This window comes from Salvelinus fontinalis, chromosome 40 (genome assembly GCF_029448725.1).
Source record: "Salvelinus fontinalis isolate EN_2023a chromosome 40, ASM2944872v1, whole genome shotgun sequence".
In the NCBI taxonomy this organism is placed as follows: domain Eukaryota; kingdom Metazoa; phylum Chordata; class Actinopteri; order Salmoniformes; family Salmonidae; genus Salvelinus; species Salvelinus fontinalis.
In genome coordinates this window covers 24,189,620-24,216,583 of record NC_074704.1, presented here as the reverse complement: position 1 = coordinate 24,216,583, position 26,964 = coordinate 24,189,620, and the positions used below count along the sequence as shown (strand labels likewise).

Below are 26,964 nucleotides of genomic sequence, written 5' to 3'. Positions count from 1 at the left end.
CTTGAAAATATGGAGAGTGATACTCAGTAATGTGTTGTATTGGACTTGCCCCAAACATGACACTTTGTATTCAGGACAAAAAGTTAATTGCTTTGCCGCAATTTTTAGCAGTATTTCTTTACTGCCTTGTTGCAAACAGGATGCTTGTTTTGGAATATTTTTTATTCTGTAAAGGCTTTCTTATTTTCACTCTGTCAATTAGGTTAGCTGTGGAGTAACCAAGTTATTGATCCATTCTCAGTTCTCTCCTATCACAGCCATTAAACCCTGTTTTAAAGTCACCACTGGCATCATGATGAAATCCCTGAGTGGTTTCCTTCATTTCCTGACAACTGAGTTAGGAAGGACGCCTGTATATTTGTAGTGACTGGGTGTATTGATACACCATCCAAAGTGTAATTAATAACTTCACCATGCTCAAAGGGATATTCAAAGTGTGCTTTAAAAAATATATCTATATCTACCAAAAGGTGCCCTTCTTAGCAAGGCATTGGAAAACTTCCCTTGTCTTTGTGGTTGAACCTGTTTGAAATTCACTGCTCGATTAAGGGACCACATAGATAACTGTATGGGTACAGAGATGAGGTAGTCCTTTAAAAATCCTGTCAATCACTATTATTGCACACAGTGAGTCCATGCAACTTATTATGTGACTTGTTAAGCAAATTCTTACTCCTGAACTCATTTAGGCTTGCCATAACAAAGGGGTTGAATACTTCTTGACTTAAGACATTTCAGCTTTTCATTGTTTACTTTTTTTGTAAACATTTCTAAAAACAAATTCCATGTGGTATTGTGTGTAGGCCAGTGACAAAAAAAATCTCAATTTAATCCATTTGAAATTCAGGCTGTGCAAACAACAAAATGTGGAAAAAGTCAAGGGGTTTTCTTTCTGAAGGCATTGTACCCGTCATCTGTGATAGGCAGCACCGGGGGTAGGCTCTGGATTGGGCTGACAGGGGGGGTGCTGAGACTGGTCTTTTCATCGCCGCTCCCAGTGTGACTCCTTCCACTTCCCTCAGTTTTACTGATCCTCTGCTTCAGCTTCTGGATCTCCCGGTCCACCCTGAGGATATGGAGAGAAGATGGAGAGTTGTCATGTGTCCATCGACCCACAGAGTCATGCTAAATACGCTCATTCCACAAAACTACTTTTTTATTTAACTAGGCAAGTCAGTTATAAACAAATTCTTATTTCCAATGACGGCCTACGCTGGCCAAAACCAGACGACGCTGGGCCAATTGTGCGCCGCCCTATGGTCCGGTTATGATGGTACAATATAATTGTAAAAAGGCAGAGTTACTTATTTATCATGTCCATAATCATATTACCAATTGAGAAACACCATTTTAGACAGGAGGGATTGACCAATGTGGTAATACCATCATCACTCATCGACGACACTCATTTACCATCCTCATTACCACCATCATCTATCATCTCTTGAAACTTTCTGACATCAGCTTATCTACATTTTCTATAATTATGTGGATAGCAATGGGTCTACTGCACACCTTCCACTAGAGGACAAATGTTGTACTAATCATTGATTCTACAGATGTATCTGTAGTGACAGTGAAGAACAAGTGTGCGCACCTCTCTTGGTCGAATTCCTGCGCGGGCCCCAGAACGGAGGCCTTGCACCTGGATTCCACACTCTCTGGGTCCAGTGGGACACTGCGCCTCAGCGCCGAGTGCCTTCTCTCCAGGCGCGCCACCGCCTGCTCCAGGGACTCACGCTGCTGCTTCTCCCGCGACTCCAGGATCTCCTTCTCCTTGCGCCGCACTTTTTTCTCCTGGCGCGCCACGTTGGCCGTGAACTCGTACGTCTCCTGCAGCTGCTGAAGCTGCTCGGCGCTGGCGCAGTGTGCGGTAAGGCGCTCCTCCTTCTCCTCAAGTTCCTTTTCCACCTGGTACAGGGTGTTGTCTAGTCCCAGGGAGATGTTGGAAATGCTGCCAGCGCCAGAGGAGCTTCCGAGTTTCAGCAGCTCCTCCGCCCTCTGCCTTTCCTCGGCCACCGCCGGCAGGAGGCTGTCGGTTAGGCTGGTTAGCCGGCGCTCCTTGAAGAGGAGGCGCTGCTCGGCCTGTTGCATCCGCTGCTCCTCCTGGGAGAGTTCTGAGGAGTCCTGTGCCCCCTTCTCCTGGGTCCGCTCCTTGTGGGCGTGGACCAGGACGGCCAGGGAAGCGTGCTCTGACGCCACCTCCTTCTCCAGGCACTCCTTCTGCTGCCGGAGCCCCTCCTCCAACTGACCCAGCTCCTCCACCTGCGCTGCCTTGAAGTCCGTGTAACGGACCTGGGCGGCGCACCCGGCCTCCTCGCCCATTCTGTCGCAGTCAGAGCGCCCGCTGGCCTCCTTGGCGCGGAGCAGTGCAGAGCGTATCTCGGCCAAGGCACGGCGCTCCTCGTCCAGGCGCCGGGTGTCCTCGCGGGTCAGCAGGGCAGCCGCCGCTTCGTGGCGCTCCCTCAGCTGCTCTTCTAGGCGCCCCACCAGGCCTAGCTGCTCCATCTCGCGCTCCTCCAGCCTCCGCCTCTCTGCCTCCAGCCGCACCACCTGCTCCTCGTGCTCCCGCTTCAGCCGCTCCAGCTCGCGGAAGATCTCCGCCTGCTCGGCACGCTCTGCCGCCTCGCTATGGCATCGCGCCTCCTCGTCCTGCGTCTTCTCATCCTCGCGCTCCTCCTGCTGCTTTCGCCGCTGGCGCCTCTGTAGCTCCAGCTCCTTGGTCTCGCGGTGGCGCTCCTCCTCAAAGCGCTGCTTCTCAGCCAGGAGGTCGCGCAGGCGGCTCTCGATGTCCTGGCTGCGGCAGCGGAGGGTCTCCTCCTGGCGGCGGATGCGCTGCTGCACCTGCTCCGACTCCTTGCGCTGGGACTCCACCTCCTGTTGCAGGCGCTCCAGCTCCGCCTTCTCGCACTTCTGCCTGTCTTCCATCTCCTTAATAAGCCTCCTGCACTCCCAACCAAATACAAACAAATCATGAAACACTATGCAATACGCTATGGTCATTCGCCAAACAAATACATAGTAAACAAGGCATTTTTTGAACGATTGGTATTAACGATAAGAGTCTCCAGTAATCATGTAATGTCAGCATATTTGCTTTTAAAGCACACCGTTCCTGCAATGTGGTGCATTACAGGTGACTAGTGAGCATTATTGGACTTGTATAGTCAAAATATGAGCATGTTTGTTGAGTGTCTCCCCTCGCACCTTTTGTGTTCCAGCTTCTCCAGCTCTTCCCGTTGCTGTCTCTCAAATTCCAACCTAGGCAAGTACACCATTATCATTTAACTGGCTTAATAACAATGACAGTGAGACTGGACACACACACACACCAGTATTACTCAACGAGACAGCATGATAACAGAAATGAAGGCTGCAATTGGCACATGGAATGACTGAAGAGCTCCATACAAGGCAATGGATGTCAAAGCTTGACGTCATCATTTTGTGCCAATACAGTGACTGAAGCAAGCGAGACGCCGTGCAAAATCATAATAAAAACAAGACGAGACGATGACGGCTTATGTTCAAACATGGTGGTGGCGGGACAAAGTGGAAATGATGTTTCATGTTTCACAAGCATTGTTAAAACAAAGCAGTGAACATTGAACACTCTGCTTGGGTCTACCTGAGATAGATAGGCCCCTTTTCAGTGAAGAGACTGCCGAGGGAGGGGTCAGAGATACATTAGTTACTGTACTTACAAAATTAGACTCAATGAAGAGCAATAAGCACACAAAAGGAGTTAAAACAACACAGCCATAACCGTTACCAACGTTCACTAAATACTGGCTGTGTATTCCTCAGAATATCCATGGTTGCTCTGGACCTATTAATAAATCGTTTTTTTTTTGTCTGTGCGTGCATATCTACCTAGTAGATGATACGTTTTTTTTTTTTGTAATCAGGTTTATGTCTAAATAGGAGTAAGTGCTATGGCATCACGTGTTGTACTGTACAAAACTTAAATGAAGAGTAGTTGCATCCTCCACAAGGGGTGCTGTACAACAACAAACCAAACGTATTCCTTAGCGGTTCTGTACAAGCAAAATGAGTCTCTGGCTCAGATTTGGAGAGTTAGTAATAGAATCAATGAAGGCCATACGGTTTGAGTGATGTGGCATTTGTGACGTGCAGTATGACCAGCGCACATGATTTTGGCTCGAGTCACAGCAGTTGCAATGTTACAGACCTCCCTCCAATCCAAAGTAAATATCCCCCCCCCCCCATTTCCATTTTGAGCTACACATAAACTAATCAGAACACTGATGTCTTTGACTGGGCACTGTAACATTGTCTTTCAGCCCAATTTTTCTTTTGTATTTTACAACCAATCCACTGCTTCAGTCAGTGGTCACGCGGGTGAGCAGCAACGGACCGAAGCGAATGGAGGAAAAGGAGAGCTTACGAACTCCTGAGAAGGCAGGGGGAACTGCGCAGAGGGAGTTCGGGGGAATCATTCATGCCCCGTAGCATACATTTGACTAATCCCAAACCAGCCCTACTGCCCACTCCCCATGCACTTGTGGAGATCTGAGAGGAATAGATTAGTATAAGCAATATGGGAATAGCTTCCTCCTTGCCCTCTGATAGGCCAGGTGGAGTTTTCGCCATATTGCCTACACCTATCAATTCCTCTCAGATCGCCACAAGTGCAGGCTAGGGGCCGATTCGGGATTAGGTGATACATACACTCACCCTGGGTTGTAGAGCATTACTGTGGAGAGGTTCTCACATGATTTGTTGAGATCAGTCATGGACAGACTAAAGGAAGAGAGCAGTCCACTCTGGGGGAAAAAAATGACCAACACTTAAAGCTCAACACGATCATTGACCTCATAATGACTCGTTGGTCAAGTCGCCTGCATCCTAAAATGCTTAGGGTAAACGTGCCCTTCCACTAGATGGTTATTTCAAATCAACGTTTATTGATCACGTACACAGATGTTATCGCAGGTGCAGCGATAAAATGCTTGGCTATATGAGTAATAAGCTATATGAGTCATGACTTACTTGATTTAAACCCTTGGGGAAAGTAGGCTATCCACACGTAATAATAACAACAACAAATCAATAATACCGCCACTAAGAAGCTTCTATAAAAAGGCCTTTGAGAGACATAGAGCCTTTGGTGTTTACCTTCCTCTTTTCCCTTAGTTTAGCTGCCTCTTTAGGGTGGTTGAAACGGAACATGTTGGTTCTCCCCAGTAGGATAACAGCACCTATCAAACGCAATAGAACAATAAACATTGAATAAAGATAATAATAAGGGGGGAAAAAATACATAGGAAAGGAAATACAGATGGGTGGGTTTTACTACTGATTGGGCATTCACAGAACAGTCATTGTGTTGGCTGGCAGGAACTGGAACACGCTGTCGTACACTTCGATCCAGAGCATCCCAAATATGCTCAATGGGTGACATGTCTGGTGAGTATGCAATTTATGGAAGAACTGGGTCATTTTCTGCTTCCAGGAATTGTGTACAGATCCTTGCGACATGGGGCCGGGCATTATCAAGGTTAAACATGAGGTGATGGAGGTGGATGAATGGCATGACAATGGGCCTCAGGACCTCGTCACGGTATCTCTGTGCATTAAAATTGCCATCGATAAAATACAATTGTGTCTGTTGTCCATACCATAACCCCACCACGGGGCACTCCATCACAACGTTGACATCAGCAATCCGACACCATACACGTGGTCTGCGGTTGTGAGGCCGGCTAGACGTACTGCCAAATTCTCTAAAATAACGTTGTAGGCAGCTCATGGTAGAGAAATCAATATTAAATTCTCTGGCAACTGCTCTGATGGACATTCCTGCAGTCAGCATGCCAATTACACGCTCCCTCAAAACATCTGTGATATTGTGTGACAACACTGCACATTTTAGAGTGGCTTTTTTTTTTGTCCTCAGCACAAGGTGCACCTTTGTAATGATCATGCTATTTAATAATCTTCTTGATATGCCACACCCTTATTCTAAACCTAACTAACCGTAACCGTAGCAAGCAGTTGCTTATCAACAGTTTGTTGATAGTAGCCTATGACCATCTGTAGAGCATCTACAGATGGAAAATCCAGACAATCAAAATAACGTGCCACCAAAAGCGTATACCTTGGTTTAGTGGAGAGGCTTCTGTCACTTGCACTCCATTCACGGAGCACTGGGCCCCATTGAGTGGAACCAGTGTGACAGTGCCGGTCTGGTTCGCAAACATGCAGTGTTCACTCTCTAGGTCCAGCCCATGGAGAACTAGGGAAGAGAGAGAGGGAAAGACAGTGTGTGTGTGTGTGTGCATGCATTAGCATTATCAATTATTTCTTTGTCTTGATTTGTAGCAAAGTACGACAGCGGATAGAGTATGTAACAGAGGCCACTCACCAATGTCCTGAACAGTCGACGCGTCGTCTCGACCAACATTCGTCCTGCCCTCCTAGAAAAACAAATGAAAGCGATGCAGTATGTCAAGTCCATGTAACTTCTATTTACAGTTTAATAGGAGGACGAATGAACTTATGTGACGCAATCGGAGAAAAAAATGAAGTGTAAAAATAACTAAAGAGTCAAACGAATGACCTTTAGATGGTAGAGGATGATGCCAGTACTTAGGAGGTCGTCGTCGATACCAATTAGATGAGGCAACTCCGAATCGAGGACGACACCGATTCCCTCTTTCCTCAAGGCAAGGGTTTCTTCCTGTAAAGACGAGATCAATTGTCAGTCATTAGGAATTGATTGATGATTCTGACTCAAGTCAATGAAATTTCAAAGCTGACTATAATACAAAAAGGCATATAACCAGAGTGCTTCTGTGAACTAAATTGAACTTGACATGTTATACAAATATATACCCACTCACCTTGAGAATGTTCTGAGTTTCATTCCACTTGTTAGTCCACTCCTTGGTTAGCTCCAACACCTATGACAGAAAATGCAAAAAAAAAAAATCTTGAATATCAAAGACGAGGTCACGTCATTAACTTGCTGTAATGCTCGACTTGTTCGTTTATGGATTCGAAGAATAGAACACTGCACTTCCAAAGTATCGATAGCTTATTTGGGGTGATCGTGTTCATTTTTACTCGTAAGGGAACCATCACATGGCCTTACTCGAGCTTCGTTCTGTTGTAGTTTCTCCTCCATGCTCAGAGCGGTGGGTGAATCCAGAAGTGCAATCTGAGAAGGATGAAAACCAAACCAACAATCAATACATTATTGAATCACACATCAATACTCCCTAAGTCAGTGCGACCTAGTTAGATAAGATGGTACATTTAAAACACAACAAGGTCATAGGCCAGTAGCTGGAAAGGTGGACATGAATAAAACAATGTACTAGCTATGCATTATAAAAATGTGCCCATAAATTAACAAAACGCATTTTTGCTATACCCATGTGTACTATAACAGATTTTTTTATGTAACTTGAAAGGCAGTGTATTGTAGAGCTGTTTTGTTTTTTAAAATTAAATAAAGAGATAAAAAATTAAAATTAAAAAAATACAGAGAAAATGTTGTAGTGGACAGGATAGCTGAGTTCCAATGACCTAAACCAGTGGTTCTCAAACCTGGTCCTGGGGACCCAAGGGGGTACACATTTTTGTTTTTGCCATAGCACTACACACCTGACTCAAATCATCAAAGCCTGATGAGTTGTTGATTTGAATCAGGTGTGTAGTGCTAGGGCAAAAACAAAAATGTGCACCTCTTTGGGTCCCCAGGACCAGGATTGAGAACCACTGCCCTAAACCATCAACACACACACACAAAACATTTCAGGTCAGTGTGACAAATCCCCACCTGGTTTCCCTGGACCAGAAGGGCCTTCAGTCGGGCGATTTCAGCCCTGAGCTCTCGGATGAGTTTGACGTTGCAGTCCTCGTTGATCGTGGGCTTGTTGATGATGTTCTTGGCACGGTTGGCGTAGCGCAGAGTGCTCAGCGTCTCGCCGTAGTTAACGTCAGCAGGCGAGATGGCTGCCGCAAACGAGAGCAAAACATCTTTGAAACCTTTGTCGTACTACAAAATACTTTTACAATTGCCGTGTTCTAATGCTACATCTTTGACTGCAAACAAGCCACAGATATTTAGTTTATGGCCACTCACCACACTTAAGAATCATATACATAAAGTCAGCCTTAACAAGGGTTTAGAAAGCCATGTTCTCAAATTCTAGCACCAAGTATACTGGACTAGGAATGCAAGAATGTCTGCAAAGCACATTCATGATTCCTGCTGTGGTACAACTGTAAAAAATTGGGGTCCATCTTGTTTTATGGCTGAAGATCTCTAGGTAACCACCCCCATCCTGCCCCCTGGATCCATTTTACCCTGAGCTGAAGAGCCGAAACACGTTCTGGGCATGCTTGGACTGCCAGAGTTAAGTCAGTTAAATTAACATTGTGTCCTTTTATTGCATTGAAAACACACTGACAACATCCAAAATATATAATCTATACAGCTCAAATGTACAATGCCATGTAAAAACATGTTGATTGTAGCCAGGTTTCCATCCAACTGGCGACAGATTTGAATGAGAATATTCTAAAATCTTCAAAGAAAATGTGCATATTTTCACACCAGTGGCGTGTTTCCACCAAACGGACTTGTTGCAGATAAAAATCAGTGCGTGATGACGTAGTACGCACAAAATTCACTTTTTCGCTTAAGTATTCATGCACCCAAAAAAATTATCTAAAAAGTTAGATATGTTTCCATCGCATTTTCAACTCTACGGATAGTTTTGTCACAAAAACTGTGGCGTTAAATAGCAAATGTGCCTACTCTGGTCTTGGCACGTGCGCTCCAGCCAACAGCAGCATGTGATTATTATGGATAAGAGCGAGAATATTTTAATTTGTCAAACGGCAGTCGAGCATCGATCATGTCACCAGAATCAGACCCTTCGACATTCATTTTGGAAGGAGCATCACTTTCACCACGCTTTGAGTTCATCAGAACTTATTTGATTTGTAGCCTAATAAACTGCATGGTTTCCTGAGTCGTAGTGGGAGAACCACACACCATGTCATCGCATGACTCCCAAGTTTACTTCGATATGATGGTTATTATATCAATATTTGCGCACAAAGGCGTTTCCACCGCCATTTCTTACATAATTAATTTGACAAACGAACAAATTATGTTGACATGTATACAATTGTATAGAAACTTCCTGTTTCCATCACAGATGTCTTTATTTTTTTCCCCTTCTATGATATGGAAACGTGGTTAAACAAAAAGTGTGCTTTCTTAATCTACCTAATTTTGCTAAGCGTTACTTTAGACAAAAGACTACTATATTCTTGTAATGTTTCATGTGAGAAAAATCGTAAATTACAGCTCACGTTGAACAAATTCTGAATTTGCGATTAATAACTCGATGACATTTTTCTATTGTTTGACAGCCCTAGCGCATGCGTTTCTTTACGCACACATTTTTTGTGGTCACCCTCCCTTCACATTTCTTACGGTCTATTGTGAATGTTAATTCTTCAACCATTTGATCTCAATCAGTTTTATAGGGATATGGGAAATTCCACAGTAACAAAATTATGCTGAGACAGACTGTCATTCTGTTACAAAACTTTGCAATCGCACTGTTCAAGTAAATGTGTTTTTGTCAAATTGTATGTGGAAATTGTTCAAAGTAGTCCTTCTGCATAGAGTTGTACTTGGCGGGCAGCAGGAGAGCGGACGCCACCGGTGCCACAGGAGTCCGGCTCAAGGAGGGCGGCAACATCAACAAGTCACTGGTCACCCAGGGTCTCAGAATCATTCTGTTATTGTTTTATTATTTACAATGAGCCAATGGTGTTAACCTATAGGATAGTCTACCTGTGTTTAGTTGAAATCAAAGCACATATTTTGCCTAGTGGGACTTGCTGTTGCGTTTTGGCCACATGAGAGAAAAAATGTTGATCTTTTGCACAATCATAAAATCTCATAAGAAAGTGTTTTTTTGTCTTAAAGTAACATTATACTATATCTTGCAGACATTGATTAAGCTTTTATCCAACTTCATTAAACAAGTACCATTCGCGTCTATGAATAGAGCAGACTGTCTTTAAAGTAGAGGATCCCACCCACATGTGCAGAAGCATTTGGAACCTTCAGCTGACGGGAAGAAGGGCCCAGAAAAGTCATATCCGCAGCAAAGCCGTTGTTTAATCCCAGTAAAACGCGTGGCTGGGCTCAGGATCTGATCTATAGATGAATGAGACTCAAGGTTTCCTCTTATATACTGAAGTAAGACAGGTAAAAACCAAGGTTCCTAGTCCGGTCTATTTGGGGCTTTTCAAGGGGAGGATTGGAAACATTTGATTAAATGCAAGACATTTTGCATTATTAAGGACTTACTAGCGATCATGATGGTCTTGGAGTTGCCTCCCAGGCTGTCTTTGAGGAGCCACGTTAGCACAGAGTCTCTGTAAGGCACAAACACCTGCTTCTTCTTCAGGTTGGTGTTCACTCCGTCCTGGCTCAGGTCCGCTGGACCAAGACAAGGAAAGGATTTCAGATCAATCGATCATTTAGACAAATAATTGCCACTTCAGGCAGGCTAGAGCAAACACTCAAAGTATTTGAAAGATTTCAAGTAGTATTTGAATCCAGGTCGGATCAGGTCGGATCAAATGCCCAAATCAATGGGCAAATCAACAGACATTGGAACACTGCTGTGGTTCAAATATTGTAAGGGGAAAACGTATTATTGTGGCCTGCATATTCAAGCTAAAAGACACTGCCAGATAAGGGGTTTCATTCCATACAAAAAAAAATATTATGCGACTTTAATGAAAACGCCATCATATCTGCTGTCTCGATGATATAACAGTTGGTGTAACAGTCACCCACCTAAAGCGGAGATGACATTGCCCAGGGTGACCAGTGACTTGTTGATGTTGCCGCCCTCCTTGAGCCGGACTCCAGTGGCACCGGTGGCGTCCGCTCTCTCGCTGCCCGCCAAGTCCACCAGGTGGATTTTACTGATCGTCTCGCAGGGCATCTCCGCGTCAAACTTAGCCTGGAGAGGAGGGAGAAAACACGTAAAAACCCTGAAGGATGTCAAAGAGGCTGAAAGGCTAATATTGTTAAGTCTGATGAAGAACTTTGAGTTGAAAGGTTGCACTTAAACTGTGGGTGCAATCAACACTATGTATCTAATCTTTCCTAATATGGATAACTGCCATCACAGAAGCTATTAGTGGCAACCCCTTCCAGGGTTAACATGCAGCTTATAATGCAGCATACAGTCTTCCAAAGCCACAGTCCCGCTACTTTTTATTTCTCTCAATCAATGTCATTGATTGGCTAGGAGTCCACTCACTTGGTAACTGAATCAGTCTCTAACTAATAAACAAGGACTTCTCCAGTCCACAAAGGCCACAGTGTAGTTGAGCATTTCTGGAGTAGCAGTAGCTAGCTAGCCTAGCGGTAGCTGTAGCATTAGCTCGCCTAGCAGCCCACCTGGGTAAAGTTGATGGTGAAGATGGCGTGCGAGCGGCTGCTGGTGTCGTTCATGCCCGTGGCGGCCGTGGTGCGGTTGATGTTGCCCGCCTCCATCAGCTCCTCCACGTCGTGGTAGTTCTGCACCAGGTGCTTGGACAGGTCTGGGGTCAGATTGGATTAACACATGGGTTCATAATACAGAGAGATCTCCACTGTTATAATGAGCTTGGGAGCCATCATTCTGCCTTACAGACAGGTGTGGGATCGGTCTCAGAATGAACAGAGAAAATACCAAATTAGGTCCCTTATGTGCCTATAATCTCATTCATTAGGATCTAAAAAGCATAATGTTGTCTTACCTTCCACGTAGGGTCCATCTTTTGGGTGCTCCCTCACCCTCAGGTTGTAGGTTTGGGTGGACTTCCTCCTGAGCAGGTCCCTGACACGTTCATTGTAGATCTCCAGGTAGCTGATGACATTGAGAGGATATAAAGAGGTCATTCAGAGGTCAAGTTTAGCCTGATGATATCTACCAATTATTATTAAGGGACCCTTTTTGTCGTCTCTTGGATGAGGTACGGATTGCTGGATCGTCTACCGATCATGTGCAATCACTTTTTATTACATTTAAAAAATGATCATTGAGCCACCATTAAAAAAGGAAAGATTTTCCATTTTTTTATGTTATATAGTTTTTGTGCATCTCTGAGCAATGTTCTATCAATTCCTAGGGTAATTTGTGTGTATTGGACCTATTGCCGTTCAAACAGGTAGAAATACAGCAAGTGTATGACGAGTTTTGCATCATATGATGCAAAACGCATCACACCGGCAGTGAACATGTGTGTTTGGAAAGTTATATAATCTTGAAAACTTTATTGCTGACATGCACAACATTTTGGCACAGTATCAACAGTGGACTAATGCAACAAATACCAAAAGTATTGTTTTTGAGTGGATTATTCCTTTATTAAGCTTCTTAATTGAAGCTGGAGACATATCTCCCTCTCTAACTTTAAGCATCAGCTGTCAGAGCAGCTTACCGAACACTGTACACAGCCAATCTGTAAATAGCACACCCAACTAGCTCATCCCCATATTGTTATTTATCTTCTTGCTCTTTTGCCTCTATGGCCTATTTATTGCCTACCTCCCTACTCATCTACATTTGCACACAATGTATATAGATTTTTTTATATTGTGTTATTGACTGTACGTTTGTTTATGTGTAACTCTGTGTTGTTGTTTGTGGTGTCACACCGATTTGCTTTATCTTGGCCAAGTCACAGTTGTAAATGAGAACTTGTTCTTAACTGGCCTGCCTGGTTAAATACTTATTTATTTATTTTTAATTCCAGAGAATGACAGAGTTTTCTTACCTGACCTCGGTGCGGAAGGAGGCCTCATCCCAACGAGTCATCCCAGCAATCCGGCTGAACAGACCCTCGCAGATCCGTGGAATGAGACCAGCATCTCCCTGATGAAAAATACATCCGTAGAGCAAACGCTTAATCAAACGCAGGTGATAATTTGATGTTAAGCCTGACAATAATTGACCCTGTTCAGTGGAGGACTGGACGGAGGGAACTTGTGGACTGACTGAGGGAAATCCTTTACTCATTACAGGGAAAACTCTAAATATGTCACATGTCTTTAGTCTTTCTCCAATACAAGAGTCCACAAAGAAAACTGACACTGAACTTTGACTTGTACTTCCCCCTAATCACTTTCCCCTAGACTTATGAAAGCAAAACAGGACTGTCAGAGCCCTCCTTCGTTACTGGGATATTTACTTAGGGTCTCCACGACTGATTGAAGTCCCAATAGTCTGATAACAAAAACAGCCCTGTTGGGTAGGCAAATGTTGTGGAAAGTTCCAGAAATGTCATGAACAGAGTAGACCCGATTCCTTATCTCCATGTCAGAGAGGCATGATTGTTGTACATTATACAGTCAAAAGTTTGGACACGCCTACTCATTCAAGGGTTTTTCTTTATTTTTACTATTTTCGACATTGTAGAATAATAGTGAAGACATCAAAACTAGGAAATAACACATATGGAATCATGTAGTATCCAACAAATAAAAGTGTTAAACAAATCAAAATATTTTATATTTCAGATTCTGTCACCCTTTGCCTTGATGACAGCTTTGCACACTCTTGGCATTCTCTCAACCAGCTTCATGAGGAATGCTTTCCAACAGTCTTGAAGGAGTTCCCACATATGCTGAGCACTTGTTGGCCGCTTTTCCTTCACTCTGCAGTCCAACTCATCCCAAACCATCTCAATTGGGTTGAGGTCGGGGGATTGTGGAGGCCAGGGGGATTGTGGAGGCCATCATCTGATGCAGCACTCCATCACTCTCCATCTTGGTCAAATAGCCCTTACACAGCCTGGAGGTGTGTTTTGGGTCATTGTCCTGTTGAAAAACAAATGATAGTCCCACTAAGTCCAAACCAGATGGGATGGCGTATCGCTGCAGAATGCTGTGGTAGCTATGCTGGTTAAGTGTGTCTTGAATTCTAAATAAATCACCAACAGTGTTACAAGCAAAGCACCCCCACACCATCACACCACCTCCTCCATGCTTCACGGTGGGAACCACACATGCTGAGATCAGTTCACCTACTCTGTGTCTCACAAAGACATGGCAGTTGGAACCAAAAATCTCAAATTTGGACTCAGACCAAAGGACAGATTTCCACCGATCTAAATGTCTATTGTTCGTGTTTCTTGGCCCAAGCAAGTATATTCTTCTTATTGGTGTGCTTTTAGTCGTGGTTTCTTTGCAGCAATTTGACCATGAAAGCCTGATTCACACAGTCTCCACTGAACAGTTGATGTTGAGATGTGTCTGTTACCTGAACTCTGAAGCATTTATTTGGGCTGCAACCTGAGGTGCAGTTAACTCTAATGAATTTATCCTCTGCAGCAGATGTAACTCTTGGAATTCCTTTCCTGTGGCGGTCCACATGAGAGCCAGTTTCATCATAGCGCTTGATGGTTTTTGCGACTGCCCTTCAAGAAACTTTCAAAGTTCTTGAAATTGTCCAGATTGACTGACCTTCATGTCTTAAAGTAATGATGGACTGTCGTTTCTCTTTGCTTATTTGAGCTGTTCTTGTCATAATATGGACTTTGTCATTTACCAAATAGGGCTATCTTCTGTATACCTTGTCACAACACAACTAATTGGCTCAAACGCATTAAGGAAAGAAATTCCACACATTAACTTTTAACAAGGCACACCTATTCATTGAAATGCTTTCCAGGTAACTACCTCATGAAGCTGGTTGAGAGAACGCCAAAAGTGGCTACTTTGAACGATCTCAAATATAAAATAAATTTAGATTTTTAAACAATTTTTTGGTTACTACATTATTCCATATGTGTTATTTCATTGTTGCAATGTCTTCACTATTATTCTACAACATAAAAAATAGTAATAAAATAAAGAAAAACCCTGGAATGAGCAGGTGTGTCCAAACTTTTGACTGGTACTGTATATTTAATCATTCCACATCGTTGTGCCCTGCTGAACACAGCCCAGTCTGATTTGGGCCTGTATTCATAAAGCGTCTCAGAGTAGGATAACTATGAATAAGATTATATAGACAAGGGAGACCTGATCCTAGATCAGCACTCCTACTTCGATATGTTATATGACCACAGGCCAAGAAAGGGAATGTTTGTCTCACTGGATTTCCCATCATGGTGTAGGACTTCCCCGAGCCGGTCTGGCCATAGGCAAAGATGCAGGCGTTGTAGCCTTGGAACGCAGACTTGAGGACATCTGAGCCCAAGTCTTTGAACACCTGCAAAGGAAGATGGCAAACATGGGCTTGTTCAATAAGGTGAAATGTTCAGAGCTTTGGCAAATTGGAATGTAATGTAGCTGATATGATTCACAATGACAGCGACTCATTTGTTCCAAACAGTACCTCCTGAACAGGTCCCAGATCTAACTACCTCAAACAGATCTCGCTGTAAGCAGTCAGTGAAAGAAAGAATCTAGCCAATATAGTACAAAGTCGAAAATATGGAATTTATGTATGCATAGTTTTAAAACACATTTATAACAGTTAGCTCATCGGCTGTGTTACTATTGATACTGCACTGACATGATGCCAGGGGTGAAAGTAAGCCGGTAGGGTCCAGGACAGAGAACCGTCAAAATAAATAGTGCGGGTACGGTGTACCGGTTGAACATATCACAATAATTAAAACAAAGATTCCAAGAAAACTGTAGACCTCCACAATATTATTTATCATTGCCGCATGTCAACCACATGAAAAGTTGGCAAATGTGTGCAATACGCTTCAAAATGCGATGTGGTTTGGCGACAACACATTTTTGCAAAGGCAGAGATGAGTGGCTGTGACCAAGACGCACTTGGACAGTGGACGCGTCAATTCAGGTTACAAGTGTAAGCCTAATCAAAAACAAATCACTGAATGTCATTCATTACACCTCTTGGTGTTGTGTTACTGAGGTCTCTTTCCATTCATCAAATGGCGGGTGCACAGTGCACTGTATGCATTCAGGAATTATTTTAAAGTGGAGGAAGGTAGCCAAGCTTACAGGATCGTTGTCATCTAATTGTTTGATAATCACATGAAAACGTCATGACTGTTTATGTTAATGACACATTAAAAAAGGCAATACATTCAAATGGAACAACAAATCTTTACTTTAAGGCCCACAGAGATCTTAACAGGGATTCTATAAGTAATTCTGTTTCAGCCTCCCAAAAAAATGTGTGCATGTGATAAGGTACTGTATCAGTAAGAAATGAAATCTACTTTGACCCCTGTGTGATGCAATATTATGATTTTCTTTTTTAAATGTTGCACAACAGTAAGTCATATCTTATGTCTGAAGCTTGGGAGTCAACATGTGGACTAGACTATCAGAACATAAGCCAACTGTTTTGACTCAATGAACTTCCATCCATAACAAAATGTCCTACAAATAAATAAAAAATGTAAATGACCACTGAACAGAGGCAAATGTAAGCTGCTTTGACTATAATCTGATTTGGACAACAAAAAAACATTAGAGAAATTAAAAAAATAAAAACAGAAAGTGTTAGTCCAGATCACGTTTTCCGACTGAAATATGACATTTACCTTTTCCTGAGAGACAAAGGTGTTGCTTTTACTGTCAGCGGAGTCATAGGAGAAGTCATAGGTGAAGGTCTTTTTACTCTCCCTCATCGAATCCCCGGTAAGGCCATCTGGTATCTAATTAAATACAACAAAATAATATGAAATATACTGTAAAGACAAAGTGGAGTGAAATTGTATTTAACTAGGCAAGTCAGTTAAGAACCAATTGTTATTTACAATGACAACCCCGGCCTACCCCGGCCAAACCCTCACCCGGACAACGCTGGGCCAATTGTGCGCTGCCCTATGGAACTCCCAGTCACGGACGGTTGTGATACAGCCTGGAATCGAACCAGGGTCTGTAGTGACACCTCTAGCACTGAGATGCAGTGCAGAGAACCCCGGACATGAGGCATGTTCACTGATCATATGTTATGACCAAATAATTGAATTATGTATTCAATTCATCTAAATGAACTAGTATTAAAAAGTAATATTCAATAACACTTTATGCTAAACATCTGCCAAGTTGAAAGAAATACAGGCCTAGCTATGGGTAAATTGATTATTATTGCAATAGAAAGGCTGTTTAAAACTTTAAATTACCTTCAAGTTTGTAATGGTGGTCTTGTCCCCTTTTATTTCAATTATGTTTTTGGCAGTCAAGTCCTTCTCCCTGTAAAAATCAAAACATAAAACAGGTTAATACTTCCAAATAACTAAGCTTTCCCTTTCTTTGAGCCAAACCAGGAAGCAACAGAGACAGTGAATTAATGAAGGAGCATCAGAGTAAAAAAAAATATTTCCAAATTGCAGTACTTTGTGGTTCCCAAATTGGACCAACAAGAAAAGTACCCGTTACATTAGCAACAAAAGACAACATAGTAAAGTAAACATACATTTACTGTGATTAATCAATCAGAAGACTACATTCTCTCGAAGATCGGGCTAGTGTATGCCGTCTGGGGTCGGGAAGAATGCCAACTGAATCCTCTTAGTTCATATTGATCACTAAAAGTCTGGAGGAAATGTCTCTTGGTATTACTATTCCTAGTCTCTCTGTGGAAGTATTCAGTTCAAGCTTGTATTATTAGTGGCCTTTCCAGTATGACATACTGTAATGAAATAAAACCGTACTTTCTGGTGCCTAACAGATTACCATTAACACAATGCCAACTGGATCAGGTTATACTCTGGGCCAATTGGTATAAAAATGTGTCAAAGGTTACTTCCTTCAGAATCCTTCCTTGTTTTTCCCACAGGTTCATAGTGGATCTTACTTGGAATCTGTACATAATATTTCACACACCTACATTTAACATTTTTATTTTATTTAACTAGGCAAGAACAATTCTTATTTACAATGACGGCTTAGGAACAGTGGGTTAACTGCCTTGTTCAGGGGCAGAACGACAGATTTTTCCTTATCAGCTTGGGGAGTCGATCTGGCAACCTTTTGGTTACTGGACCAACGCTCTAACCACTAGGCTACCTGCCGCCCCAGCATAGATGTGTAGAGTAAGTGGCAGGGTGGTTGTCTTCTGTCATGCAGCTATGTATGTATCCTATTTACTGTAGGAAATAGCTTGTGATAAAATTAAAAAAACGAATGCCATGCAATTCTTGATAGAGGTCAAAAAAATACTAAGGTATCCCATAATCCCTGGGTGGCTGCCAATACTAACTCCCAATTCCGGACACAGCACAGCCATGGTAGCTCTAGTTCCTATTCTTCATGTTTGTTTTGTTGGTTAACTGTTAACTGTTCACCCGTCACCTTGCCAGCTGTCTGCTACCTAAAACAATGTGTGCGCGCCAACCTCCAGGCGTTCTTTTTGGTAGATTAACAATGGGGTGTGTAGTGGGCTCGTGCTCCTATGAGTGGGGTTGGCATTTAAATCCCAAATTTTGTCTCCCTCTACATTTTGGAAGAGACAGTTGTGGCAACGTCAATGCATGTTATGACAAAATATAATAAGCAGTGTCACTGCAACATGCCATTCAAATTAGAGTATATTAAACTGTTAGAAGTTCGAAATGGTTACAATGTATCACAGTGAGCCAGCCGGGCGCCTCTCCTCAAAGGAAACAATATAACCATTAACAACAACAATAGCATAATTTGGCCGTTTTTGTTTAGCATGTTTTTTTCTTTACTTACCGTCTGTTCATAGGCCTGAGCCGGACAGCCACCCGCACCGATGCCATTGCACATCCCTGTTGTGTCGGCGTCACCTGCTACTAGATCCAGGTATCCTTGAAAGGAACAACCCAATCGTGTGAAGTACAAATAAATGTGGCTAGCACCCAAAACCAGTGGGCTAAGCGCGTTTCGTTATCTTGAGTCTGTTTCCAATTTCCTCTGTACCACCCGACCGGTTACACACAGAGCCAAGTTTACTTTCAAAAGAAGAGGGCTAGCTACTTTATGCTTCTACCTGAGACATGAGCGTGCACTTTATATTAGCCTGCTAACATTACCGTCACAGAAAAAAGGATCAAACACACAAAGTGTCATACGATCGTAAATCACAAAGCTGATACGGGTACTCGGAGAGAACAAATTACGTTCGTGGGGAAAATAGTTACACTCCTGTACAGACGGTGGCGGTAGAGAACTGTTGATTAACCGAAGAAGAACCATGATGAACCATGTGAACACATTTACTTCCTGTGTTTTCTTGGAAGTGTGTAGAGACAGGTGAGTGTTCTCACAGTCTCAAGTCAGTTTATCTGCAAATAGGGCTCAGGAAATGTTCTGTTTGCACACATATACATATTGATCTGTTTAAGCTGTACATTTGTCTGGTCAGTGGCACCAGCTATCAGTTCGAGGTGAGGAAGCTTACTAGAAATGTTAACTAGCTAGCGTGCCTCACCGCTTCATTCATTGTACTAGCTAGCCAGTAGTAGCTAAAGCTAGCTAGCAAGCTAAAGTACCCAGGTTTTTCCCCCCATTTATTTGTTAATTTTGTTTTTTTTAAATTGTACCCAGCTAATGTGGCTATGTTTTTGTTTTGTTGTTCCAGGTGAAAGAGTGACAGGGGAAAGTTGTTAATCATGGATATTCGACCAAACCACACCATTTACATCAATAATGTAAATGATAAGATCAAGAAGGATGGTAAGAATCACAGTGCAACTTTGTTCCAAGATCATGTATCTAGCTACAGCGTTCCTTCAGGGCTAGATAGCTATTTATCCTCTTGTACTGGAGCTGTAGTAAGTTTACATATATTTCTTTGTCTGTGTCAATTGTCTATAAGTAACAACAGTTAAGTAACATTTGTTGTTGTTGCCTTCTAGAACTGAAGCGGTCACTCTATGCCCTGTTCTCTCAGTTTGGGCAAGTCATGGACATTGTTGCCATGAAAACCATGAAGATGAGAGGGCAGGCGTTTGTGGTGTTCAAAGAGCTAGCCTCAAGTACGAACGCACTGCGTCAACTTCAAGGTTTTCCTTTCTACAATAAGCCCATGGTAAGTTACTACTTAGTTTCACAAATGGGAGTAGTACAGGGTGGTATACATTACCATATACGAGCAAAACTTTTTGCACCGTAGCGGCTAAACATTTTGCGGTGAAAATGGGGAGTTTCTTAGTGGACAAGGTCAGGCAGTTCCTCAGCTTTTCGGTCTGTTTTCTACCATTTGGTTTCTAGTGAATAAGACCCAGGTCCGTGCTAAGAATTTTTTTTATTGTACTTGTCTCTTATTTTCAGCGCATTCAGTATGCTAAGACAGACTCTGAGGTGATCTCCAAAATCAGAGGCACATTTGGCGACAAGGACAAGAAGAAGGACAGGAAGAAGAAGGCTCAAGATCAAGTGGCCAACGTGGCCAAGAAACCAGCACTGGTGAGACTAGTATAGTATATCAAATCACATTTTCAAATGTTATTAGTCCAATGCTCCGAATAGAATAGGTGTAGACCTTACAGTGAAATGCTTACTTTCAAGCCCTTAACCAACAATGCCGTTTTAAGACGAATAAATGTTAAGTAAAAAAATAGATAAGTGAAAAATTAAAAGTTACAAATAATTAAAGAGCAGTAGTAAAATAACAGTAGCGAGGCTATATACAGGGGGTACCGGTACAGGGTAATGTGCGAGGGCACCAGTTAGTCGAGGTAATTGAGGTAATATGTAGGTAGAGTTTTTAAAGTGACTATGCAAAGATAATGAACAGAGAGTAGCAGCAGCATAAAAGTGGAGGGGGGCAATGCAAATAGTCTGTGTAACCATTTGATTAACTGTTCAGGAGTCTTATGGCTAAGGGGTAGAAGCTGTTAAGAAGCCTTTTGGACCTAGACTTGGCGCTCCACTACAGCTTGCCGTGCTGTAGCAGAGAGAACAGTCTGACTAGGGTGGCTGGAGTCTTAGACAATTTTTAGGGCCTTCTTCTGACACCGCCTGGTATAGAGGTCCTGGATGGCAGAACGCTTGGCCCCAGTGATGTACTGGACTGTACGCACTACCCTCTGTAGTGCTTTGCGGCCGGAGGCTGAGCAGTTGCCATACCAGGCAGTGATGCCACCAGTCAGGATGCTCTCGATGGTGCAGCTGTAGAACCTTTTGAAGATCTGAGGACCCATGCCAAATCTTTTCAGTCTCCTGAGGGGGAATCGGTTTTGTCGTGCCCACTTCACAACTGTCTTGGTGTGTTTGGTCCATGATAGTTTGTTGGTGATGTGGACACCAAGGATCTTGAAGCTCTCAACCTGCTCCACTACAGCCCCGTCGATGGGAATGGGGGCGTGCTCGGTCCTCCTTTTCCTGTAGTCCACAAGCAAAAACTTTGCATCTGCTTCATCTGACCACTTTTTTATTGACCGAGTCACTGGTGCTTCCTGCTTTAGTTTTTGCTTGTAAGCAGGAATCAGGAGGATAGAATTATGGTCAGATTTGCCAAATGGAGGGCAGGGGAGAGCTTTGTATGCACCTCTTTGTGTGCAGTAAAAGTGGTCTCGAGTTTATTTTTATTTTTTTCTGTGTTTTATTTTTTCTGGTTGCCCATTTAACATGCTGGTAGAAATGAGGTAAAATGGATTTAAGTTTCCCTGCATTAAAGTCCCCAACCACTAGGAGCGCCGCCTCTGGATGAGCGTTTTCCTGTTTGCTTATGGCCGTATACAGCTCATTGAGCGCTGTCTTAGTGCCAGCATCAGTTTGTGGTGGTAAATAGACAGCTACGAAGAATATAGATGAAAACTCTTGGTAAATAGTGTGGTCTACAGCTTATCATAAGATACTCTACCTCAGGCGAGCAGAACCTCGTATACAGCTCATTGAGCGCTGTCTTAGTGCCAGCATCGGCACAGGCTATATGACTGCATCCCAAATGGCATCCTATTCCCTATACCTATATCATATATTATAGTGAATCTTTTTGACCAGAGCCTATAGGGGAGGGGTCGGCAACCCTCTCAACTGCAGGCCTTTTTTTGGCCCCATTGGGTAAAAAAAGACTGTAAAATCACCAGGAATTCAGCAAAAATTTGTTTCATTTAGGAAATATGTTCCCAAGAGACCTACAGTTGAAGTCGGAAGTTTACATACACTTAGGTTGGAGTCATTTAAAACTCGTTTTTCAACCGCTCCACAGATTTCTTGTTAACGAACAATAGTTTTGGCAAGTCGGTCAGGATATCTACTTTGTGCATGACACAAGTAACTTTTCCAACAATTGTTTACAGACAGATTACTCCACTTTTAATTCACTGTATCACAATTCCAGTTGGTCAGAAGTTTAAATGCACTAAGTTGACTGTGCCTTTAAACAGCTTGGAAAATTCCAGAAAATTGTCATGGCTTTAGAAGCTTCTGATAGACTAATTGACATATTTTGAGGTGTACCTGTGGATGTATTTCAAGGCCTACCTTCAAACTCAGTGCCTCTGCTTGACATCATGGGAAAATCAAAAGAAATTAGCCTCAGAAACTAAATTGTAGACCTCCACAAGTCTGGTTCATCCTTAGGGAGCAATTTCCAAACGCCTGAAGGTACCACGTTCATCTGTACAAACAATAGTACGCAAGTATTAACATCATGGGATCACGCAGCTGTCATTCTGCTCAGGAAGGAGACGCGTTCTGTCTCCTAGAGATGAATGTACTTTGGTGCGAAAAGTGCAAATCAATCCCAGAACAACAGCAAAGGACCCTGTGAAGATGCTGGAGGGAACAGGTACAAAAGTATCTATATCCACAGTAAAACGAGTCCTATATCGACATAACCTGAAAGGCCGCTCGACAAGGATGAAGCCACTGCTCCAAAACCACCATTTTAAAAAAGCCAGACTACAGTTTGCAACTGCATATGGGGACAAAGATTGTACTTTTTGGAGAAATGTCCTCTGGAACAAAAATAGAACTGTTTGGCCATAATGACCATTGTTATGTTTGGAGGAAAAAGGGGAGGCTTGCAAGCTGAAGAACACCATCCCAACTGTGAAGCACAGGGGTGGCAGCAGCATGTTGTGGGGGTGCTTTGCTGCAGGAGGGACTGGTGCACTTCACAAAATAGATGGCATCATGAGGCAGGAAAATTATGTGGCTATATTGAAGCAACATCTCATGACATCAGTCAGGAAGTTAAACCTTGGTCGCAAATTGGTCTTCCAAATGTACAATGACCCCAAGCATACTTCCAAAGTTGTGGCAAAATAACTTAAAGACAACAAAGTCAAGGTATTGGAGTGGCCACCACAAAGCCCTGACCTCAATCCTATACAAAAATTGTGGGCAGAACTGAAAAAGCGTGTGCAAGCAAGTAGGCCTACAAACCTGACTCAGTTACGCCAGCTCTGTCAGGAGGAATGGGCCAAAATTCACCCAACTTATTGTCGGAAGATTGTGGAAGGCTACCCGACACGTTTGACCCAAGTTCTACAATTTAAAGGCAATGCTGTATGTAAACTTTTGACCCACTGGGAATGTGATGAAAGAAATAAAAGCTGAAATAAATAATTCTCTCTACTATTATTCTGACATTTCTCATTCTTAAAATAAAGTGGCGATCCTAAGTGACCTTAGGGAATTTTTACTCGGATAAAATGTCAGGAATTGTGTAACTGAGTTTAAATGCATTTGGCTAAGGCGTATGTAAACTTCCGACTTCGACTGTATGTAATCGTGTCTCAATGTATGACATTTTTCACGTTTTAATGTCACGTGCACAAGTATAGTGAAATGCCTTTCTTGCCAGCTCTAAACCCAAAAATGCAGTAATCAATGTCAATGTAGTACTAAAAATAACATAAGGTAGAACAAAAACAGAAATAAGAAGAACACAAGAAAGTAAGTAAGCTATTTACAGGGTCAGTTCCAATACCATATTTACAATGTGCAGGGATACTGGAGCGATAGGTAGTAGATGTGTTTAGGGGTAAGGTGACTAGGCATCAGGATATATGATAAGTAGCAGCAGCGTATATGATGATTAAGCGAGTACGTGTGTCAGTATAGATGCGTGTACATGTTATGTGTGTTCGAGTGTCATGGTGCATGAGTGGCGGCAGGTAGCTTAGTGGTTAGAGCGTTGGGCCAGTAACCGAAAGATTGCTAGATCGAATCCCCGAGCGGACAAGGTAAAAATCTGTCGTTCTGCCCCTGAACAAGGCAGTTCCTAGGCCGTCGTTGTAAATAACGAATTTGTTCTTAACTGACTTGCCTAGTTAAATAAAGGTCAAATAAAAATGAGTGTGTAGAGTCCTGTGAGTCTGCGTAGATACGGTGCAAAATGAAATAGAAGGCACAACTTAGATTATTATAATTATGCTCTGGCCCCCGACCATCCGCATCTTGACAAAATGTTTCCCGAGGCTGAATCTAGTTGCCTACCCCTGCCATAGGTCATGAGTATTCGTCAACATACTGCACATAGCCATCCTGTACACTTTTGAATGTACTTGTACTCCAACGCTATTTTCATAACTTGTTTATCTTTTCTATTGACAGGGATCAGCCAACACAAATAATGCTCCAACAACCATGCAGGTAAGCCTTTCTAGCCCTATCAAGAGTTATAACCCAGAATGTTAAGTGAACTTGTTCATTTTCCGTTTGCTGAGTAAACCGTTTGTCCTGTGTATCTGTGTTATTTTCGTCGGTTGCTGCCATCTGTAGTGTTTGATAAAAGATCCAATTTGATGTGACGTCTGTCAAGTTGCTCTGTGTAATCCGCTGTTTTCCAATAGAATGTGAAGCTAGTGACTTCGAACATGCGCTACCACGTGATACTTCTATAAATGATTTAATGCTAATGCTTGTCCTGATTGTTATAGAGTTGGAATCCTTCGTTTTTGATAAGAAATCACATTCTATGCATCCCCCGCCCCCCCAAAAATAATCTGCCGAGCAGTGACTGCGCCTTCTCCGTTAACAGACAACGGCTCCCTGGGCGGCGGTCGCGTAAAACGCTGTTTAAATAATAAATACGGTTTGCACCACCCAAAGAAAATAACCTGGTTACACAGGAGAAACATAGGCACAAGTTACAAGTAAAAAATAAAAAAAAATTAAAGTATCGACTGATACCAACTGTAATAGGGGGTACACTCCGCCGACGCGCATCGCAACTCAACTCCATTGAGATGTGTACGGGGTTGCGTTTACTCGGCAAATGTCCCTTGTGAGTGACTGACTAAATCACTAGTGCCGATGGACTCTCGTAATCAGCTCAATGTTGAAATGACTTGTATTCTTGCAAAAAAAATCTCTGCTCCCACTGCTTAAGGAGTCTTTTACTGTTTTGATACGCCCTGTTTGGATTAACTGTTGGAGTGCTACAGATAGCCTGGTCTGCTTATTGACCAAGCTGCAAAAATGTTCCATGGGAGGGTTTTGTGTGACAATTACAGACTGATTTCTTTGTCTTTTTAGGTTCCGGACAATCCACCCAACTACATTTTATTCCTTAATAACCTGCCAGAGGAAACGAATGAAATGATGCTCTCCATGCTGTTCAATCAGTGAGTATTGAATGATCTTGTTGTCAATTGAGGGAACTCGCCTAGATGCCTGATTGCGTTCATTCTTCGGCAGCAATTGTTATTGAGTCTGGCTCGTGAACTTGTGAAATATACAGTAGTAGCTTTTATAACAGGGTTTCTTAAAATGTGGGTAGGAGCCCTGGGCGTGTGAGTTGGGTTGTGAGTTATGAGAATACACGTATAATCACACACACTTTCTTCTTAATTTGGGTCGTTGGAGGACGACTTGGGTCACAGGAGGACGGTCAATTTCTCGTTTGGGTCTTGGAGATGAAAAAGTTTAAGAACCTCTGCTTTATATCATTCAGACTTCACCATTGCCAGGTGGTGAAGTCTTTGATATATGATATTTTGCAGAATTGGCAACTGGGGCTCTGTTCAAGAGGGTGCAAAAGTACAGAACGTTCAGATAGAAATGCATTGTGTAGAACAAACCTGCTTATCTACCATGTAGAAAAGGGAGATCATGTCAGCTCTATTCATTACATTTCTGATTTCTGAACATTTCACCTCTCTCAATACACCCATGATTTCTCTTTTTCCTCATAGATTCCCTGGTTTCAAAGAGGTGCGACTCGTCCCTGGCAAACACGACATCTCCTTTGTAGAGTTTGAGAGCGAGGGCCAGGCGGGAGTGGCCAAAGATGCACTGCAGGGCTTCCGGATTACGGCCCAATGTGCCATGAAGATCACTTATGCCAAGAAGTAGTTCCCACGAATGACGTCACTGGACAGGGAACACACATTGGACTCTGGGTTAGAGATGGGTTGGACCCCTTGATTCTTTACTTAGTTTTTTGTATCGGCTGTGGAATCTCCCAGGAGTTTTCGTTTGTTTGTTTTTTTTTGACTGACTTCTGTGCAGTCGCTGTGAGGTGGAGCGTGAAGAGAATCCTCTATACATCGTCTCTCTATTTTGTATGGCACAGGAATAAAGAACTTTTGTGTAACTGTGGTGCCTAAGATGCTTCCTTTGACATGTTCCAAGTTTCTACCCCTGGTCCTGAAGGCCCCAAAAGGACAGATGGTGATTGTCTATTCAAGCCCAATAACATGTAAAAATGTAGTGTCACGACATCCGTACTCTCTGAAAACATATAAACGTGAAATTGTTTTCTCTGCAAATTCACATAATTGGGGGAGACTAATCATTGGTCCAGTGATCAAGTGGGTAAATTGTCATAGTTCCCATCCCAGTCATATGCTAACAGTCTGAATACAGTTATTACAGCTCAGTAGAAACTTCCGAAACCCCTCTAACCAGTTCTGTTGTTGGGTGAAACATCTGGGCTCTCCTGCAGTCATTAGCCCAAAACAATACTTTAAAAGTGGCTGGATTGACTTCCTAAATTTGAATTGGAGGTTAGTAGAAAGCTCTTTTGAGCAGCATTCCCAACAATTCTCCAC

The 26,964-nt window shown here is 42.8% G+C and overlaps 2 protein-coding genes across 10 annotated transcripts in view; one reads left to right on the top strand and one right to left on the bottom strand.

Moving 5' to 3' along the window:
• kif16ba (kinesin family member 16Ba) overlaps positions 1 to 19,125 on the bottom strand; it is a 30,417-nt gene extending 11,292 nt beyond the window's left edge. For 3 of the 8 annotated variants that reach the window (XM_055907525.1, XM_055907526.1, XM_055907528.1), the window contains exons 1-21: positions 18,728 to 19,115; positions 17,173 to 17,242; positions 16,588 to 16,701; positions 15,156 to 15,272; positions 12,835 to 12,932; positions 11,815 to 11,924; positions 11,474 to 11,616; positions 10,862 to 11,030; positions 10,367 to 10,498; positions 7,808 to 7,983; positions 7,118 to 7,183; positions 6,867 to 6,926; positions 6,584 to 6,703; positions 6,389 to 6,440; positions 6,122 to 6,259; positions 5,140 to 5,222; positions 4,699 to 4,787; positions 3,629 to 3,661; positions 3,208 to 3,261; positions 1,598 to 2,944; positions 908 to 1,066 (exon numbers count right to left, since the gene is read on the bottom strand). In XM_055907525.1, the coding sequence (XP_055763500.1) occupies positions 908 to 1,066; positions 1,598 to 2,944; positions 3,208 to 3,261; positions 3,629 to 3,661; positions 4,699 to 4,787; positions 5,140 to 5,222; positions 6,122 to 6,259; positions 6,389 to 6,440; positions 6,584 to 6,703; positions 6,867 to 6,926; positions 7,118 to 7,183; positions 7,808 to 7,983; positions 10,367 to 10,498; positions 10,862 to 11,030; positions 11,474 to 11,616; positions 11,815 to 11,924; positions 12,835 to 12,932; positions 15,156 to 15,272; positions 16,588 to 16,701; positions 17,173 to 17,242; positions 18,728 to 18,774 (3,377 nt within the window). In that variant the 5' untranslated portion in view covers positions 18,775 to 19,115. Of the gene's footprint in view, positions 1 to 907; positions 1,067 to 1,597; positions 2,945 to 3,207; positions 3,262 to 3,628; positions 3,662 to 4,698; positions 4,788 to 5,139; positions 5,223 to 6,121; positions 6,260 to 6,388; positions 6,441 to 6,583; positions 6,704 to 6,866; positions 6,927 to 7,117; positions 7,184 to 7,807; positions 7,984 to 10,366; positions 10,499 to 10,861; positions 11,031 to 11,473; positions 11,617 to 11,814; positions 11,925 to 12,834; positions 12,933 to 15,155; positions 15,273 to 16,587; positions 16,702 to 17,172; positions 17,243 to 18,727 lie in introns of all 8 variants that reach the window. The other 5 variants (XM_055907521.1, XM_055907524.1, XM_055907527.1 and 2 more) reach the window with 4 other exon arrangements.
• A 56-nt stretch (positions 19,126 to 19,181) lies between these two features.
• On the top strand, positions 19,182 to 26,507 carry LOC129839849 (U2 small nuclear ribonucleoprotein B''-like). Of its 2 annotated transcripts, none has more exons than XM_055907530.1 (7): positions 19,182 to 19,267; positions 19,596 to 19,690; positions 19,873 to 20,045; positions 20,288 to 20,422; positions 24,524 to 24,562; positions 25,448 to 25,536; positions 26,107 to 26,507. In XM_055907530.1, exons 2-7 carry the CDS (start codon positions 19,627 to 19,629, stop codon positions 26,264 to 26,266), a joined length of 660 nt encoding a protein of 219 aa, XP_055763505.1. In that variant the 5' UTR covers positions 19,182 to 19,267; positions 19,596 to 19,626; the 3' UTR covers positions 26,267 to 26,507. The 2 variants fall into 2 exon arrangements, with proteins under 2 accessions (XP_055763505.1, XP_055763506.1); XM_055907531.1 differs by lacking the exon at positions 19,182 to 19,267 and adding an exon at positions 19,274 to 19,401.
• The last annotated feature ends 457 nt before the right edge of the window (positions 26,508 to 26,964 follow it).

What these genes read in the sequence shown, in the direction of transcription:
- LOC129839849 (XM_055907530.1), top strand. Translation starts at nt 19,627, where the DNA reads ATGGATATTCGACCAAACCACACCATTTACATCAATAATGTAAATGAT. An exon ending in TGATAAGATCAAGAAGGATG is followed by an intron (nt 19,691 to 19,872) that starts GTAAGAATCACA and finishes GTTGCCTTCTAG; the next exon opens with AACTGAAGCGGTCACTCTAT. An exon ending in TGGCCAAGAAACCAGCACTG is followed by an intron (nt 20,423 to 24,523) that starts GTGAGACTAGTA and finishes TTCTATTGACAG; the next exon opens with GGATCAGCCAACACAAATAA.